The sequence below is a fragment of the Platichthys flesus genome, chromosome 6, assembly GCF_949316205.1.
Source record: "Platichthys flesus chromosome 6, fPlaFle2.1, whole genome shotgun sequence".
Taxonomy (NCBI): domain Eukaryota; kingdom Metazoa; phylum Chordata; class Actinopteri; order Pleuronectiformes; family Pleuronectidae; genus Platichthys; species Platichthys flesus.
In genome coordinates, this window is record NC_084950.1 from 13,163,781 (window position 1) to 13,177,726 (window position 13,946).

General features: G+C 40.1%; 2 protein-coding genes across 3 annotated transcripts; one reads left to right on the forward strand and one right to left on the reverse strand.

Annotated features, from left to right (window-relative positions):
• Positions 1–763: 763 nt before the first annotated feature.
• Positions 764–5,104, reverse strand: isl2a (ISL LIM homeobox 2a). Of its 2 annotated transcripts, XM_062390368.1 has the most exons (6): positions 5,032–5,104; positions 4,482–4,671; positions 3,904–4,163; positions 3,092–3,378; positions 2,099–2,266; positions 764–1,352 (listed from the first exon to the last, which is right to left on the reverse strand). In XM_062390368.1, exons 1-6 carry the CDS (start codon positions 5,087–5,089, stop codon positions 1,236–1,238), a joined length of 1,080 nt encoding a protein of 359 aa, XP_062246352.1. In that variant the 5' UTR covers positions 5,090–5,104; the 3' UTR covers positions 764–1,235. The 2 variants fall into 2 exon arrangements, with proteins under 2 accessions (XP_062246352.1, XP_062246350.1); XM_062390366.1 differs by lacking the exon at positions 5,032–5,104 and having other exon boundaries at positions 4,482–4,719.
• Positions 5,105–6,683: 1,579 nt separating this feature from the next.
• Positions 6,684–13,879, forward strand: etfa (electron transfer flavoprotein subunit alpha). Its single transcript, XM_062389876.1, has 12 exons — positions 6,684–6,806; positions 7,615–7,764; positions 7,945–8,026; positions 8,200–8,282; positions 8,455–8,554; positions 8,755–8,865; positions 8,957–9,058; positions 9,280–9,348; positions 9,441–9,523; positions 11,017–11,082; positions 11,532–11,612; positions 13,429–13,879. Exons 1-12 carry the CDS (start codon positions 6,768–6,770, stop codon positions 13,462–13,464), a joined length of 1,002 nt encoding a protein of 333 aa, XP_062245860.1. The 5' UTR covers positions 6,684–6,767; the 3' UTR covers positions 13,465–13,879.
• The last annotated feature ends 67 nt before the right edge of the window (positions 13,880–13,946 follow it).

The window sequence follows — 13,946 nt, forward strand, 5'->3', positions numbered from 1 at the left end:
CGGCGGCTATTTTGCCATTGGAGGATTTTTTTTTTTTTCTAGTGGAATGAAAATAAACCCACGGACGCGCCAGGATGCGTCCGTGGGCTGGAGGCAGAGTCTCCTCCGTGTTGTTGTGGGTCCAGTCGGTGTGGATCCTCCTGCAGGTGATGCCAGATGCTGATAAGCGGCCGCCCCTGTCTAGACTTGCAAACCGTGGGCCTCAGGTTAGATGGCATTAGGCCATTTGTTTAGCTTAATCAATTTGATCCTTTTTATCACTGTATCTGGAGGAAAACATAGTAAAGTTTGTTATGATTGGGCCCATGTAAAACCCTGGCTGCTGCATCCAGATGCCTTAATAACAAAGATTTCAATGATGATTTCAATTAAACAGGCCTGAGGCTGCTGCTTCTGATTCTCTGACCTCTGACACACAGGCCAAATGTGACTAATATCTTGTCATCCATCTGTCACTGATCCACTTGGCTGAGAGGAATTGTTTTGTTTTTTTAAATCACATTTAAAAATCACTATAAATATGTTTGGTATCCACAATCTAACCACTTCTCTTTATTTAGACCTTAGTGTGTTTTTATAATAACTGAACCTCTGCAGAGTTTGAATTTGAATCTCTGAAACCCAGTCAAACATTTTAAGAAACATTTCCATTTACCTCAACACTGATTTATTTTTTTTGTCCAGTGCCATAATTTAAAAAAAAATCCCTCACGGAACAAATAGATTTTTTTTCATGCAAATAATCAGTTAGAACTATGCTTTTATTGATAAGATCCACTATGTCTGTCCTCGTAATAAATAATATTAATAATAACTTAATTTTCTTCCTGCAGAAAAACGTAATGTACAAGAGTCGATATTGAAACTTACAAATCATGCATCATCTACATGTGTTAAACGCCCAGACGTCCAGTTACAGGATGGTTCCAACATATTCCCCAGCACGTTGTGTCCAGCTCAGGCTCATGCATCAGGCGAGAGAGGCCAACGCTGTGTCCATCAGCAGCTGCCCAAGTGTCCTTGAGCAAAGCCGGGGTTAAAAGGAATAGTCAGACCTGGATACATCCTCGATTATAATCCAACCATCCTGGTCCCTTATTGGGGTTTTCTTCTTGATTGAATGTCACTGCGCGCCTCCTGCTCCTCCTCCTCCTCCTCCTCCTCCCCCTGCAGCCGCTCAGAGGAGGTGCGGGGTGTTGGTGGGTGAGGGGGCTCGCGGTGACCTCCTGGCCCCCTCACGTGTCCACGGGACTCGGCACCATGCTGTTCGGGGTGTCCGGTAACTGCGACGACAGGGAGGTCACGTCGCTGCCCGAGGAGTTGCCCAGAGAACCGGACTCAGAGAAGGACACCTGCCGGAGGATCAAGAGACACATTTGAGTTTTCATGTATTTATTTACAGCATCAGACTAATGTCTATGAAAAATATATTGAATCGCTTTAATCAGACTCATTAATCTGATGATATATTAGAGAGGATCAACATGAGGTTTGGCACCATAAACAACTTCCTTGTTTACACTTTAGAAAGCACATGTCGTTTAAAGCGGATTTTAATTTCAAATGACCACTGAACCTACACTGTAAACAATAGTTCGATTTCCGTTTAAATTAAAAAATTTCCATTTTTTAATATTTCCTCTCACATTTAAAAGTATTTCAGGTTTACCTATTATACTTTTATCTATTTTAAAATCTCTCCGTTGTATTGGGACTAATAAAGGTTGATCCTATTTTATTTTACAATTATATATAATATCCTACTATTTACAATTATTATAATAATTATATTACATTTATATTTTTTATATTTCTTTACATTTATAAGTGTTGCATGTTTACTTATTTTTACTTGGGTGATGTTTTATACTGTCTCTGTTGTAGGACTAATCAAGGATTATCCCCTGATGATTATCTTCATCCTCAACCTCATCATCATCATCATCAACAACAACAACAACATGGTGACTAGACCATCATCTTAATCAGAATTATATTAAATGTCAACTTTTTCTCTCAATGTGTTTGGTTAGTCTATTCCCCATTCGCCCTTTATAGACGGATTGAGTTTTTCCTCTAATAATAATAATCCATTTACCAGTTGTTGGAAGGCGGGCTGGTCCAGGTCGCTCTGCAGGGCGAAGTCGCTGAGGGTTTTCCAGGGAGGCTGGTAGGTCTGCACCTCCACCGGGTTCCCCTGCACCGTGTTGTCATGCCGGATGGGGCTGCCGGCCACCAGAGGGGTTCCCGTCAGGCCCTGCAGATTCTACACAAGAGAAAAACACTCAGTTCAACCACTTCTTAAACCGGACAAGTTTATTTCTGCAACAACGATTCACTCCTGCTTGATAAGTCTGGTTAATGCAGAAGGTGAATACATATCAGAGCTGTTCTTTTCTGAGACAACAAACCCACTATGGCAGAAAATGTACTTTTAAATGTAAGTTCATTGTTATGAATGCATCATGAATCTATAAAAAAATGCCAACGTTTTAATAAACAGTGCCTTTAAATCTTATTTTACAAAGATAAATAAATAAAAGCAAAACAAATAATAAACTCGCAAATGTTTATTTTTGTCTCTTTTACCAGATTCTCTGGCCCAATAACATTATGAAGATAATTTAAAAAACAATTTAATATAATTGTTTTCTGTTTTATGAAATGTCGCCTACCGTCTCAATGTTGATAGAATCGCAAGGAGACAAAAAGAAGTTGTCGGAGGTTTTTATTCTAGTTCTTTAAAACTTTCATGGAAGCAATTATTTCATTTCTAATTTTTTTTATTCACAGTTAGGTGTGTTTCATGTTCAAATCTGATTTTCCAATGCTTTTCATCTGGCAGTGCATATTTTATATAATTATGTTTCTACTAACACTGGACATCATATGTTTCCTGGTTATTAACACGCTCTGTTGTTACGGGTTCGATATTTATTATTGAATGAGTAAAGGAATTCATCACGTGTTTTATGGTGAAATAGAGACAATAAGCGAGAGAATATTGTGCAGATGTTGCACAAGTTGATTTGACTTAATGAACTTTATATCAATACAATACAAAGTGTGGGACCATGAGAAGGGAACTCACGGTTTTGTCGCTGTGCTCCTGCAGCTGCAGCTGCTTCATGAGGATGGTCCTCTTCTTGTCTTTGCAGCGCTTGTTCTGGAACCAGACGCGGATCACCCGGGGGCTGAGGCTGGTCATCTCCACCAGCTGCTCCTTCATCAGAGCGTCCGGCCTCGGGTTGGCGTTGTAGCACGTCCGCAGGGTGTGGAGCTGCTTCTCGTTCAGCACCGTCCGGATCCGGGTGGTCTTCTCGGACTGCTTGTGGACGTGGCCCCGGTGATGTGGAGGGTGGCGGACCGAAACCGGTTCTGGGGGGGGGGGGGGGGGGGATTCAATTATTTGATACATAAGAAACTCTGTTGCATAAAAAGGCCTCGATTGAAATTAATAAATAGATTTTTAAACCTGCCACCTCGATCATGAATTATAATCAACGATTTGTATCAAAACATAACAAAGTCTACGATTTTATAATTTTTTACTTTTTTTGTTGTTGCATTAAATGACACATTTTATCAGGGTGTCGACCAATCAGTTCAATGCGTTCATACAGTGAACAGACATACTGCACTGTATGTGTAGACAAGAACAAAATACTACATGTATATATATAGAAAAATAATTATGTCTGTCTGCCTCAATCAAAATATATCAAGATTAGGCCTATATATCCAAACAAAATACACTTGTTATTTAGCAAGTAAGAGCAAGGATGATAATAATAATAATAATAATAATAATAATAATAATAATAATAATAATAATAATAATAACAATAATAATAACAATAATAATAATAACAATAATAATAATAATAATAATAATAATAATACCTGAGATGTGCAGCGGTCTGCTGTGGATGCTCCCCGGGCTGAGCGGGCTCCCAGCAGAGCTCCGCTCCGCCAGCAGCCCGTGGTCCGCCCGACACAGCAGCTCCTCGTCCCGCAGGCAGAACTCGTCCCCGGGCAGGAGGTGTCGACTGCACACCGAGCACCGAAAACACTCCATGTGGTAGACGCTGTCCCGGGCTCTCATCACCAGGTCGCTGCTGCAGAAGCCCATGTTACACTTTGCACATTTGATGCCAAATAACCTGGGGAACGGAGCAGATCGGTGCCATGAATACATTGTACCTGAATTATCCTTAGTATTGCATTAAAGGGAAGTTACGCTGAGCTGCACCAGTCAAAAGAAGCACAATAGAAGCAGATAGAATAAAATAGAAAAAAGAAACACACAAATCTGTTGCAGGCCTGCAGCTCATGATGCACTTTTACGCACTTTGCCACATCACTAATATCCTGCTCCCTCGCCTCTTTCCTTTTCAACAAAACAAGGCCTCTAAAAAAAAACACACACACAAACAGGAGAGTATTTTAGAATAAAGCCCTGCACATTTCGACCTCCATACCTTGCATAGTCTCGTTTACAGTAAGTCTTTCCGTCTCGCACGAAGCAAGTGCACGTCTCGTCCAGGTACTGGCTGCACTCCGCGCACTTGAGGCAGGCTGCGTGCCACTCCAGGTCCGGGGAGACTCTCAGGATGTACTGGTCGTGTATCTGACTTCCACAGCCCACACACATTGCGATTCCCGACTTCTCTGCGTGAGAGTGGGACCGTGCATTAATGCTTTGTAATTCCCGGGTGACTTCACCTGCGCAGGAGAGGAACTGTTGTTTGTCGCAGCGGAACAAACATGCCAAGAATATTGCGCTGAATTATTGTTATGATGAGGCCACAGCAGCTGAACATATCTCCAACTGCATGTGTCGCTGTTTAAATATAACTTTACTTCAGAGTCTCATAGAGTCTAACTTAAGCTGTTGACTATGCTTTATAGTTTCTGCAAGCTTGGAAATTAATGGAGCCATTTAACATCTAATTCAAGATCCTACACGCCTGGTAACAGGAAAAGAAAACTCCCCTTTCAGAGAGTTGAGTAGAATGAGGAGTATCTTACTTTTTGAATGATCCCCCATATCATCCAAGAAAGAAGTGTTGAGCAGGATATCCACCATACAGGAGAAGTGGCCCAGTGCGGGACGACAGAAGAAGAGGAGAGGAGAAGAGAAGAGAAGAGAAGAGAAGAGAGGAAGAGGAGAGCGTCCCGTCCCTGGCTGGATGAGCAACTTGTATTCCTCCACCGAGAGAGAGAGAGGGGAGAGCGAGAGGTGGGGGGGAGAGAGAGAGAGAGAGAGAGAGAGAGAGAGAGAGAAAACAAAGATCCAGTGACGTAGACCCGGACCCCTCTGAGTCCGGGGAGAGTCATGCAAATATCTCCTGCTGGACCCTCGCTTTTTTTCCTCTTCGGCGTCTGGGATCGGCTGAGAAGATATACTTGTGTGTGTGAGTGTTGTTGTGTGTACGTGTGTGTGTGTGTGTGTGTGTGTGTCCTATAATTATACAGACTCATCGTAAAATCATGTATTTAGATCACATTGCTATTATTCATTTGGGATTTAGGCCCCTTGTTATTTTTCTATTGGTTTATAATATACAATAATTGGTATAAAATTAACTATAATAAAGTAATACGTGTTTGATTTTATACCATAGTATCAATATAGCAAATTATGTCAATATATAAATGACCTTGTGTTTTACAGTTTCGCAATGAGGTAGTAGTAGTAGTAGTAAAAGAGTTTAATATCACTGGTTATTATATTATTAGTTCTCTTTCTATAAATTATGATGTGATGATGTCATTATTGTTTTTGATGTTGTTATTATCATAATGTTATTGTCATTATTAGTCAGATTGAAATAAGTTTTTTAAATGTAAACAATGACTCGAGTTATTCACCAGTATATTCACAGTGGGGCGCCCTCTACTGGATGAAATATCACATAGAAATATTGGACTCAAATAGAAATACAACCTTTTGTCTTCCATATTGTCAGAGAAATTAATGTTTGGAAATGAAAAAAAAAATCTGTACATGTACATTATATATATTCGTATATTTAAATAGATCTGTATTCAGAGACTCAACAATGCTCTACATTCATGGGCCATGCAGGTTGTTGTTTCTTCTTATCTCCTCAGACAGAGACATAGAGGTTTGATCCACCACACTTTGCATCTGATGTGAAAGCAGATGAATCCATTGGACCAACTGTTCAGAAAAACGTTTAATACAGATCTTTAAAATATTCCAAATATTTACTATGGAGATTGAGATTTCAGCCTTAATCTTAGACTTAAACTTTTGATATTTGGGGATTTTGATGCTACATATTTCATTCAGGTAGAAGCTCCACAGATCACATGTCACGATGGTTTCATGTAAACTTTCTTCTCCTGATTTCCTTTCTCTTACTTTTTAAATACGTGTGTACTAAAGTTTATTATTATTCATGAACTGAATAACAGATGTCAGATATAGGCTCTAACAGTATTATCTGAAGAAAAGAAAGAGCCACACACGCTTTCCTTTTTCACTCTGAAGTGATGAACTGAAAACAACTTCATTTATAATAAAGCATGACGGTTATGAATCCATGTGTTTAACTCACGGTGTCATCATTAGCAAATAATCACTTCAACTTTAATATATTCATGTTTTGGAGCTAGAGAGGGAGGGGTCTCAAGTTACCGTTTTCTCTCGCGAGAGGTCACCACAGACTTCAGATCACCTTTGGCACAGTTTGGTCTGAGCTGCAGTTTGGTCTGAGGAGCAGAAAGCAGCGTCCAACATGAACCGAGCCTTGAACAAAACGAGCCTGAAGCAGCTGGTGAGTGGGTCACACTCCACTCCGACATGTCAACTCTCACTGACACCGTGCTGCTCTTTTATAGTCTTAAAAACACTGAACGCGTCGGTTAGCATGCTCGTCTTCAGGCAGCAGCTGGCTAGCTGACGAGCTCATATAGGTCAAACGCCGTGGTCCTGTTTTGAATCAACACGTGCGACACTATTGTTGGACCGGTTCTGAATCTGGTTTCATTCCCACATCGCGACATGTCCAGAATATGAGCGAACATGGGGCTTGTGTGTGTGATTTAATGCTAGTTAGCATTAGCATAGCTAGCCGAGGGGGTTATGAAACCTCAGAGTTAAACAACAGTTACGAAAGGACAGTGTTACGAAAAGTGTTACTATCATGTTATTAAATAATCGTGTCTTCTGTCTCACTGTAGACAGCGGTTTACATTAGATAACAGAATATGATGTGTTATTTTATGTTTCGCTGTTAGTTTGACTTTATCACAACGACCTTTCCCAGCTGATACTGGTCAGTCAGGTCCAGATGAGGCAGGAACTATCCAGCTTCACCCTGAAGCAGCTTGTTCGTCCACCAGCCGGCGATCGATTTCAAATTCAACAGTATAATGATTAATTATTACTTTTAAAATGTAAATAATTCCGTAACAATAACATCCTTTATGTGTGCTGGGATCCCTGATAAACTGTACATGTGGGCAAAGATGTTTACAAAGTAAGATTAGATAACAACTTTATTTTGTGTCTGTAAATATGAGAGCAGAACCGTATCTGTCTGTGCGTGCTGTAAACTGAGGGGTGGACATTTTCTCCTCCAGACTGGTCTCCTTCAGAGGTTTCAAAGCACCTTGGTGGTTGCAGAGCACAACAATGACAAGCTGACGCCCATCACGCTCAACGCCATCACTGCCGCCAGTCAGCTGGGGGGAGAGGTGTCCTGCCTGGTCGCTGGAACAGACTGTGCTAAGGTAGGTCCATCTTTTGAAATAGGATGTGTTGAATATATAGTATAGTTTTTTTAGATATCATATTTCGTGAATATACAGCTACGTGAAAACCCAGGGAAGCCAAGAATGTATCCAAGTGTCTGTTGAATATGGGAGAGAAGAAGGCAATAGAGCGTTACCAGAAAACGTGTTATTTTTCAGGTTGTGGCGGAAATCAGCGCAGTACAAGGTGTGAAGAAGATTCTGGTGGCCCAACATGACTCCTACAAAGGTTCCTTGCCAGGTATGTAACTCCAGGGATACTTACAGACTGATTTAGTAACTGAACTAAAGGATAATGTTTCCATTTGATTTCCCTGATTACATGTTTATGAAGGCTGGTACTGATGATATCTTACTGTAATGTTTTGCTTAATTTTTTCTGGGTCAATAATTGTTCATAAACTTTTTCCTCAGAGGAGTTGACTCCACTGATCTTGGCCATCCAAAAACAGTTCAGCTTCACCCACATCTGTGCTGGTTCCTCTGCCTTTGGAAAGGTACATTTCAGGCACAGCAGTGTCTATGTAATATTCACTTAAATGATTTGAAATGCATTTATTGTGTAATAGTGTAATGGTTTTTGTCCACCATATACATGTTCTGAAGAGTCATTACTCAAGTATGATCAGTGCTATAGTATTTCTGAGCTAATTCCTCATCTTTCCGCAGAACCTGCTTCCCAGAGTAGCTGCCAAGCTGGATGTCGCCCCAGTGTCAGATATCATTGAGATCAAGTCTCCAGACACTTTTGTCAGAACCATTTATGCAGGTAAGTTATCATGGTATAGAAGTAACAAATGATTTTGATGACCTAAAAAATTGTTAGGTCATGCCACATGGCTTTGGTACGGTCTTCATATGAACGTTTTTCAATTATATTTGGCTCTGGAAATTTGTACTTTGAATTTCTTTGTGTTTCCCCCCCCCCCCAAATGTTTCATGTTAATAATTTTTTTTATTATTTCATAGGAAATGCTCTCAGCACTGTGAAATGTAATGAGGCAGTCAAGGTCCTCACCGTCAGAGGGACAGCCTTTGAGCCAGCGGCAACAGAGGGAGGAAGTGCCTCATCAGAAGATGGTAGAGTAAATTACCTTCAGAGAGATCTGCAGTTCATGCAGAAGTTGTTGAAAGTTTTAATTCTCACTGGGCATTGATCTCTGATCTGCAGTGACTGCGTCCTCACCTGCTGGAGTGTCTGAGTGGCTGGAACAGTGTCTGACAAAGAGCGACCGCCCAGAGCTGACGAGCGCTAAGGTTGTGGTGTCAGGAGGTACGAGTCAACTCTCTCTTTTTTTTATATGTTTCCACATTTTTTTTATAGGGGATTAATTTGTTAGATATGTGTTTGATCAGGTGTCATTATTGGTGGCTGGACTTATTCTTGTGTTGCTGGATTTGGGCAATCGATATATCTTTTTTATTATGTTTTGGTTTTGAGAGTTCAGTAACGTGTTTGGTTTTTCAAATTTATGTATTTTGTTTTTTTCTTAGGCAGGGGCTTGAAGAGTGGGGACAATTTCAAGCTGCTTTTTGACCTTGCTGACAAAATGAATGCTGCCGGTAGGGAGGGGTCATCACTCTGTCTTCAAAATTTTCCTTGGCACTTATTTTTATGAGGGTTGATTTAAAATGTCAAAATATTCCTTTTTCAGTTGGTGCTTCCAGAGCTGCAGTGGATGCTGGGTATTGCCCGAACGACATGCAGGTTGGACAGACTGGAAAAATGGTTGCACCAGTAAGTTCTCCTTTTCTGAGGTGGTTATTTAGATTCTCTACATATGGTGTAACAGCTCAGGTAAAATATGAGGGCGTACATCATGTTGAAACGTGAATAGCTTAATTCAAAATATGTCTAAAGCTCTTGACCTCAGTTGCATTGTCAGGGGATACAAACCCACCGCGTTTGAGAAATGCCTGTCTGTCCTGGCACGCTTACAATCCGGTATCATCAGGAAGTCTGATCTGCCCTTTTAAAAGGTTAAGTTGCCATTATGTGTTTCAGCTGGGTTAGCCCATCTGTGATTATCCACACATTAGTCTCTGCAAAATGCTTGTGATGGCACTTTAAGAGCCCTAAATGATTTAGCTGATCCATTAAAGCAGAGTGCATTGGATATCTGGTCAGAACCTCAGACCCGGTGCAGACTCTCCAAATTGGATTTTCCAAATGTTGTGACAAGCCTGCAGAATTTGACTAAGTTTATTAATATAATTTATATCAGGTTTAGTTTTTTACCCCTCCAATCTAAAAAGGTTTTAGTGTATGAAGCGGAATGGGAGATACAGGCTGTGTTCACTTGTGTGAATGTAAGATAATATTTCTCTTTCTACTGATGGAAGTACGATCTGAACAAACCTGTCTATGGTTGTCTCGTTCATTTATTTATTTATTTCTGCTCATTGTCTAGTAAGGTCCATGTTAAGGATTATAAAGTGAGCTCTTCTGCAAAATGATGTAATACTTTCAGACGAAGTTCTAAAAATAAAAAGATAATCTCATTGCTGTTGCAGAATTAAAACACGCCACATTAGCATCAATAAATAAGTGAAATCATGTTTACACAGTACAGTGTGGCAGTGTTAGTGTAGTTGTGAACTGCTGGTCAGTTGAAGTCATGACACTATTCTTTTGAAATGATGTTTGGGTTTGGGTCAACTTTGGTGATAGTGGCTGGGCTATAGTATCTACCTAATATTTTTGCACTGCACACGTCTGTCATCGGGGAAATCTTGGCTCGGGTCAGGTTTGGACAGAAACAATAGAAAATCTATCTTGTTTGGATCAGGCTCAGTCAGTTTCAAAATAAAAGTTGTTCTCAGGGCATTTCAGTTGAAAAAATTTGATTAAATCGAAATGGGTTATAATTTGATGGGGATAATTTACACTTTATAAAATGATAATATATGAATAGAAGCTGGTCGATTTTGTGGCTAGTGTCTGGTTTGTCGCATTGTGCTTCACCGATACACAAAATTGTCACTGAAATATTCCTATGGTAGTGCAGGAAGATGGTTCTCCAGGGAGCTTTGGGGTGATACGAGGACGTTTGACCCTTTTCACGCACCACCCCAGCACCCTCTGATAGATTACACACCGCGGTCATGGCACCATCACTTGGCTCCGCGCTGTCGTAGTTCTGAGGTGTACCTTTTCCAAAAGCCTGAGATTACACTGCACGTCAACAGTAAAGTAACACTTGTCTTGTCGTCTTCTCTTCATGTCCACAGGAGCTGTACATCGCTGTCGGTATCTCTGGAGCCATTCAACACCTGGCTGGAATGAAAGATAGCAAGGTAATGTCACTGTACTCCCCTTTCTTGCTCTTTTCTATTTTACTGTGCATGCTCTGTTTTTAGTTTTTTGAATCCTTCATTTAAAACAGAACAATGTGCCACATGTGATGAAGATTTTATTAAATCTAATTACATCAAGCAGCTCTCTTTGGAGTTTGGGCAAAGACATATGGAGACATATGTAAAACAGTTGTTTCCTGGCTTCCAAAGAATTAGAACCAAATGAAGTAAAATTTCAAACGTCATCTCACACACTATGAGTTCATGGTACTAACAGGCTTAACTCTAATCAATATACCCTTTGATATGGTGTAGGGGTGTTTCTGTATCGTTTACAGCTAAGTGTGAAATGTTTAATTTAAATTTGTATAATAATGTATTTGTTAAATTATCAATGTTTCTGTTTTTCTGTTGTGTATGAGTGCTGAGAACCTTTCTTTTTTATTTAGACTATTGTTGCCATCAACAAAGACCCGGAGGCTCCCATTTTCCAGGTGGCTGACTATGGCTTGGTGGCTGATCTTTTCAAGGTGAGCTTTTGGGATTCATATTGCTGCAGTAGAGACCCTGACTCTGACATAAGGGAACTTGAATGGCAATTAGAGTGCATACTTCCACCAAGGCCCAACTGATAGCACACACTCAAAGTTTTTTCATGTATTGTACCCTGGGATATTTGTAAACAACATAAAAAGTCTCACATTGTTTAAGAAAGTTAGAAAATAAATTCTGGTTTCTGGGCCCATGTCCCATCCTTCCAGCAAGGGTTCATAAAAAAATCCTGCTGAAAAAGTGTCGAACAAACAAACAAACAGACGTGGGTGGAAACATAACCTCCTTGTTGGACCAAGCAGTGAGGCCATAACAACACTCATGTACCTCAAGTGTGGACTTACACTGTTTGTTGTTACAGCTGAAAGTCCAGAATGATAATCAGAATATTGGCTTTCTCACTAATCCATTTTACACAGTGCCTTATTCCAACAAATGGAAATGTGCATGTGTTGAATTATTAAGTTCTTGAATTAATCAGAGGAGAGTTGTGGTTGGTGCCTTGCTGCTAAGAGACGATCATAATTAGCATCTCAGAAGATGAAGGAGCAATAGTTACAAAGCAAAAGCTTGAGTCAGTTTTCGCTTCAGGTTCTACCTGCCAGGCCTCTTACACACTTTGCTGCTTTCTGGTATCAGCCTGCTAAGACAGGATTCCTGTGGTGCTTGTTAAAGGCTAGTTGGTTATAATTTCATGTGGGTCCTGTCGGTCATGTTTTATTTAGCCCCACAGCCGTGCATGAGCCGCCCAGGTGTCCTGACAAACTCTGTAGAAGTGATTAGTAATAATAGCTAGTGGCAGCAGAGTTGTGACCCACTGGGAGAGATCCCCTTACATGTGATCACTCCTCAGATAGCTGATTAAAATGGATGGGCTTTCTACCTTTTCCCCAAATGGTTAATTGATACCTCAGACCAACTCGGGCAGCGACTGATGGTTCAGCACTGAAGTTTCACCAACCGTGAGAAGAGCCATTTAAATAACTTTGTACTCATATTAAGCACAAAATGCTTTCTAATCTGTCTTCTTTCATTCTACTGGTTGTATCAGCCTTTTTACTTATATTCTAAATGCCTCCCGTGAAGAATATCGCTGTGCACTTGTCAACCTTACAAACACTTTAATAAATGTTTGTGTGATTGCCGCCTGCTGGGGTCTTGATAAATCTCAGTGTGCTCATTCAAGACGTGAGCAGCAGCACGTTTGATGGTTTGTGTAATAAACTCATAGATCTTAATATTTGAAATATGATGGGGATACAAATGCTAAGTGTTGGCGACATTTATCTCAATGTATAAGGCCTTGTAATTGGCAGTAGTTATTAGTGCAGAAAAGGTGTAAGCCTTATTAATTTCTATATCATTTATTGTTTTAGTTTAGTTATTAATTAAAATGTATGCAAGAATGATATCCAACATATAGTTTGAGTTTTCAGGGCTTCGACAAACTCCTGCCGTAAATAAACAAAGCTGTTTTCAGACATTAACCAGGAAAATGTCCAGAATATTTTGATGAGCAGGACATGATGTATAAACTCATGTTTTTGTTAATAGCACACAATAATTTTTGAATCTCACTGACTTTCCAAGTTGACATCTTGGTCAGTCTCTTCCACGTGTATGACACCTCTTTCTCATCCTGAGATATCTGTATTATTTTTGTTTTTTCACTTCTGCCCACATGTTGGAAATGTTACCAACACGCCCACTCGCTCGCTGTGAATTCTCAAGACATTATTCTAAAACGACTGTTAAGTATTTATATTTAAATCGACTAATATTTTTTCTCTTCAGGCTGTTCCTGAGATGACAGAGGCTCTGAACAAGTGAGGAGAAACAGAGGTTGAACTCAAGCTTCCAGTGCACAGCTGGGGGAGAGACCACAGGATGTTACAGCCGCTGGTGCTGTGAGTGTCTGCGTGTGGAAATAAAAACCTCAACATCTCTACCTGGCAAACACTCAATATGGAATTGAATGAGTTTAATATTAAAGTTGTATACAAGCTCTATACATGTACTTGTAAATAAGCTTGTACTCACCTTTGGCAAGACTTTATTTTGTGCCTCCAGTAGTCCCTAATTTGTTTCATTTAATTTTAAATAGGTACAGGTATGGACATGTTTAATAATGCTTACCTTCTCTTTTCGGATGTGTGACCATGTACAGTAGTTTGGGCTGTAACACTTCGGATGTAATTATTGAGAGGCTCTTGGAAAATGATTGTATTAAACTGACTAGTAATAACCAGGTCTCTTATTTTGCCATGAAGTCCCCTTTATTGGGTTTGTTATGTAATGCCCTCGGTCCATGA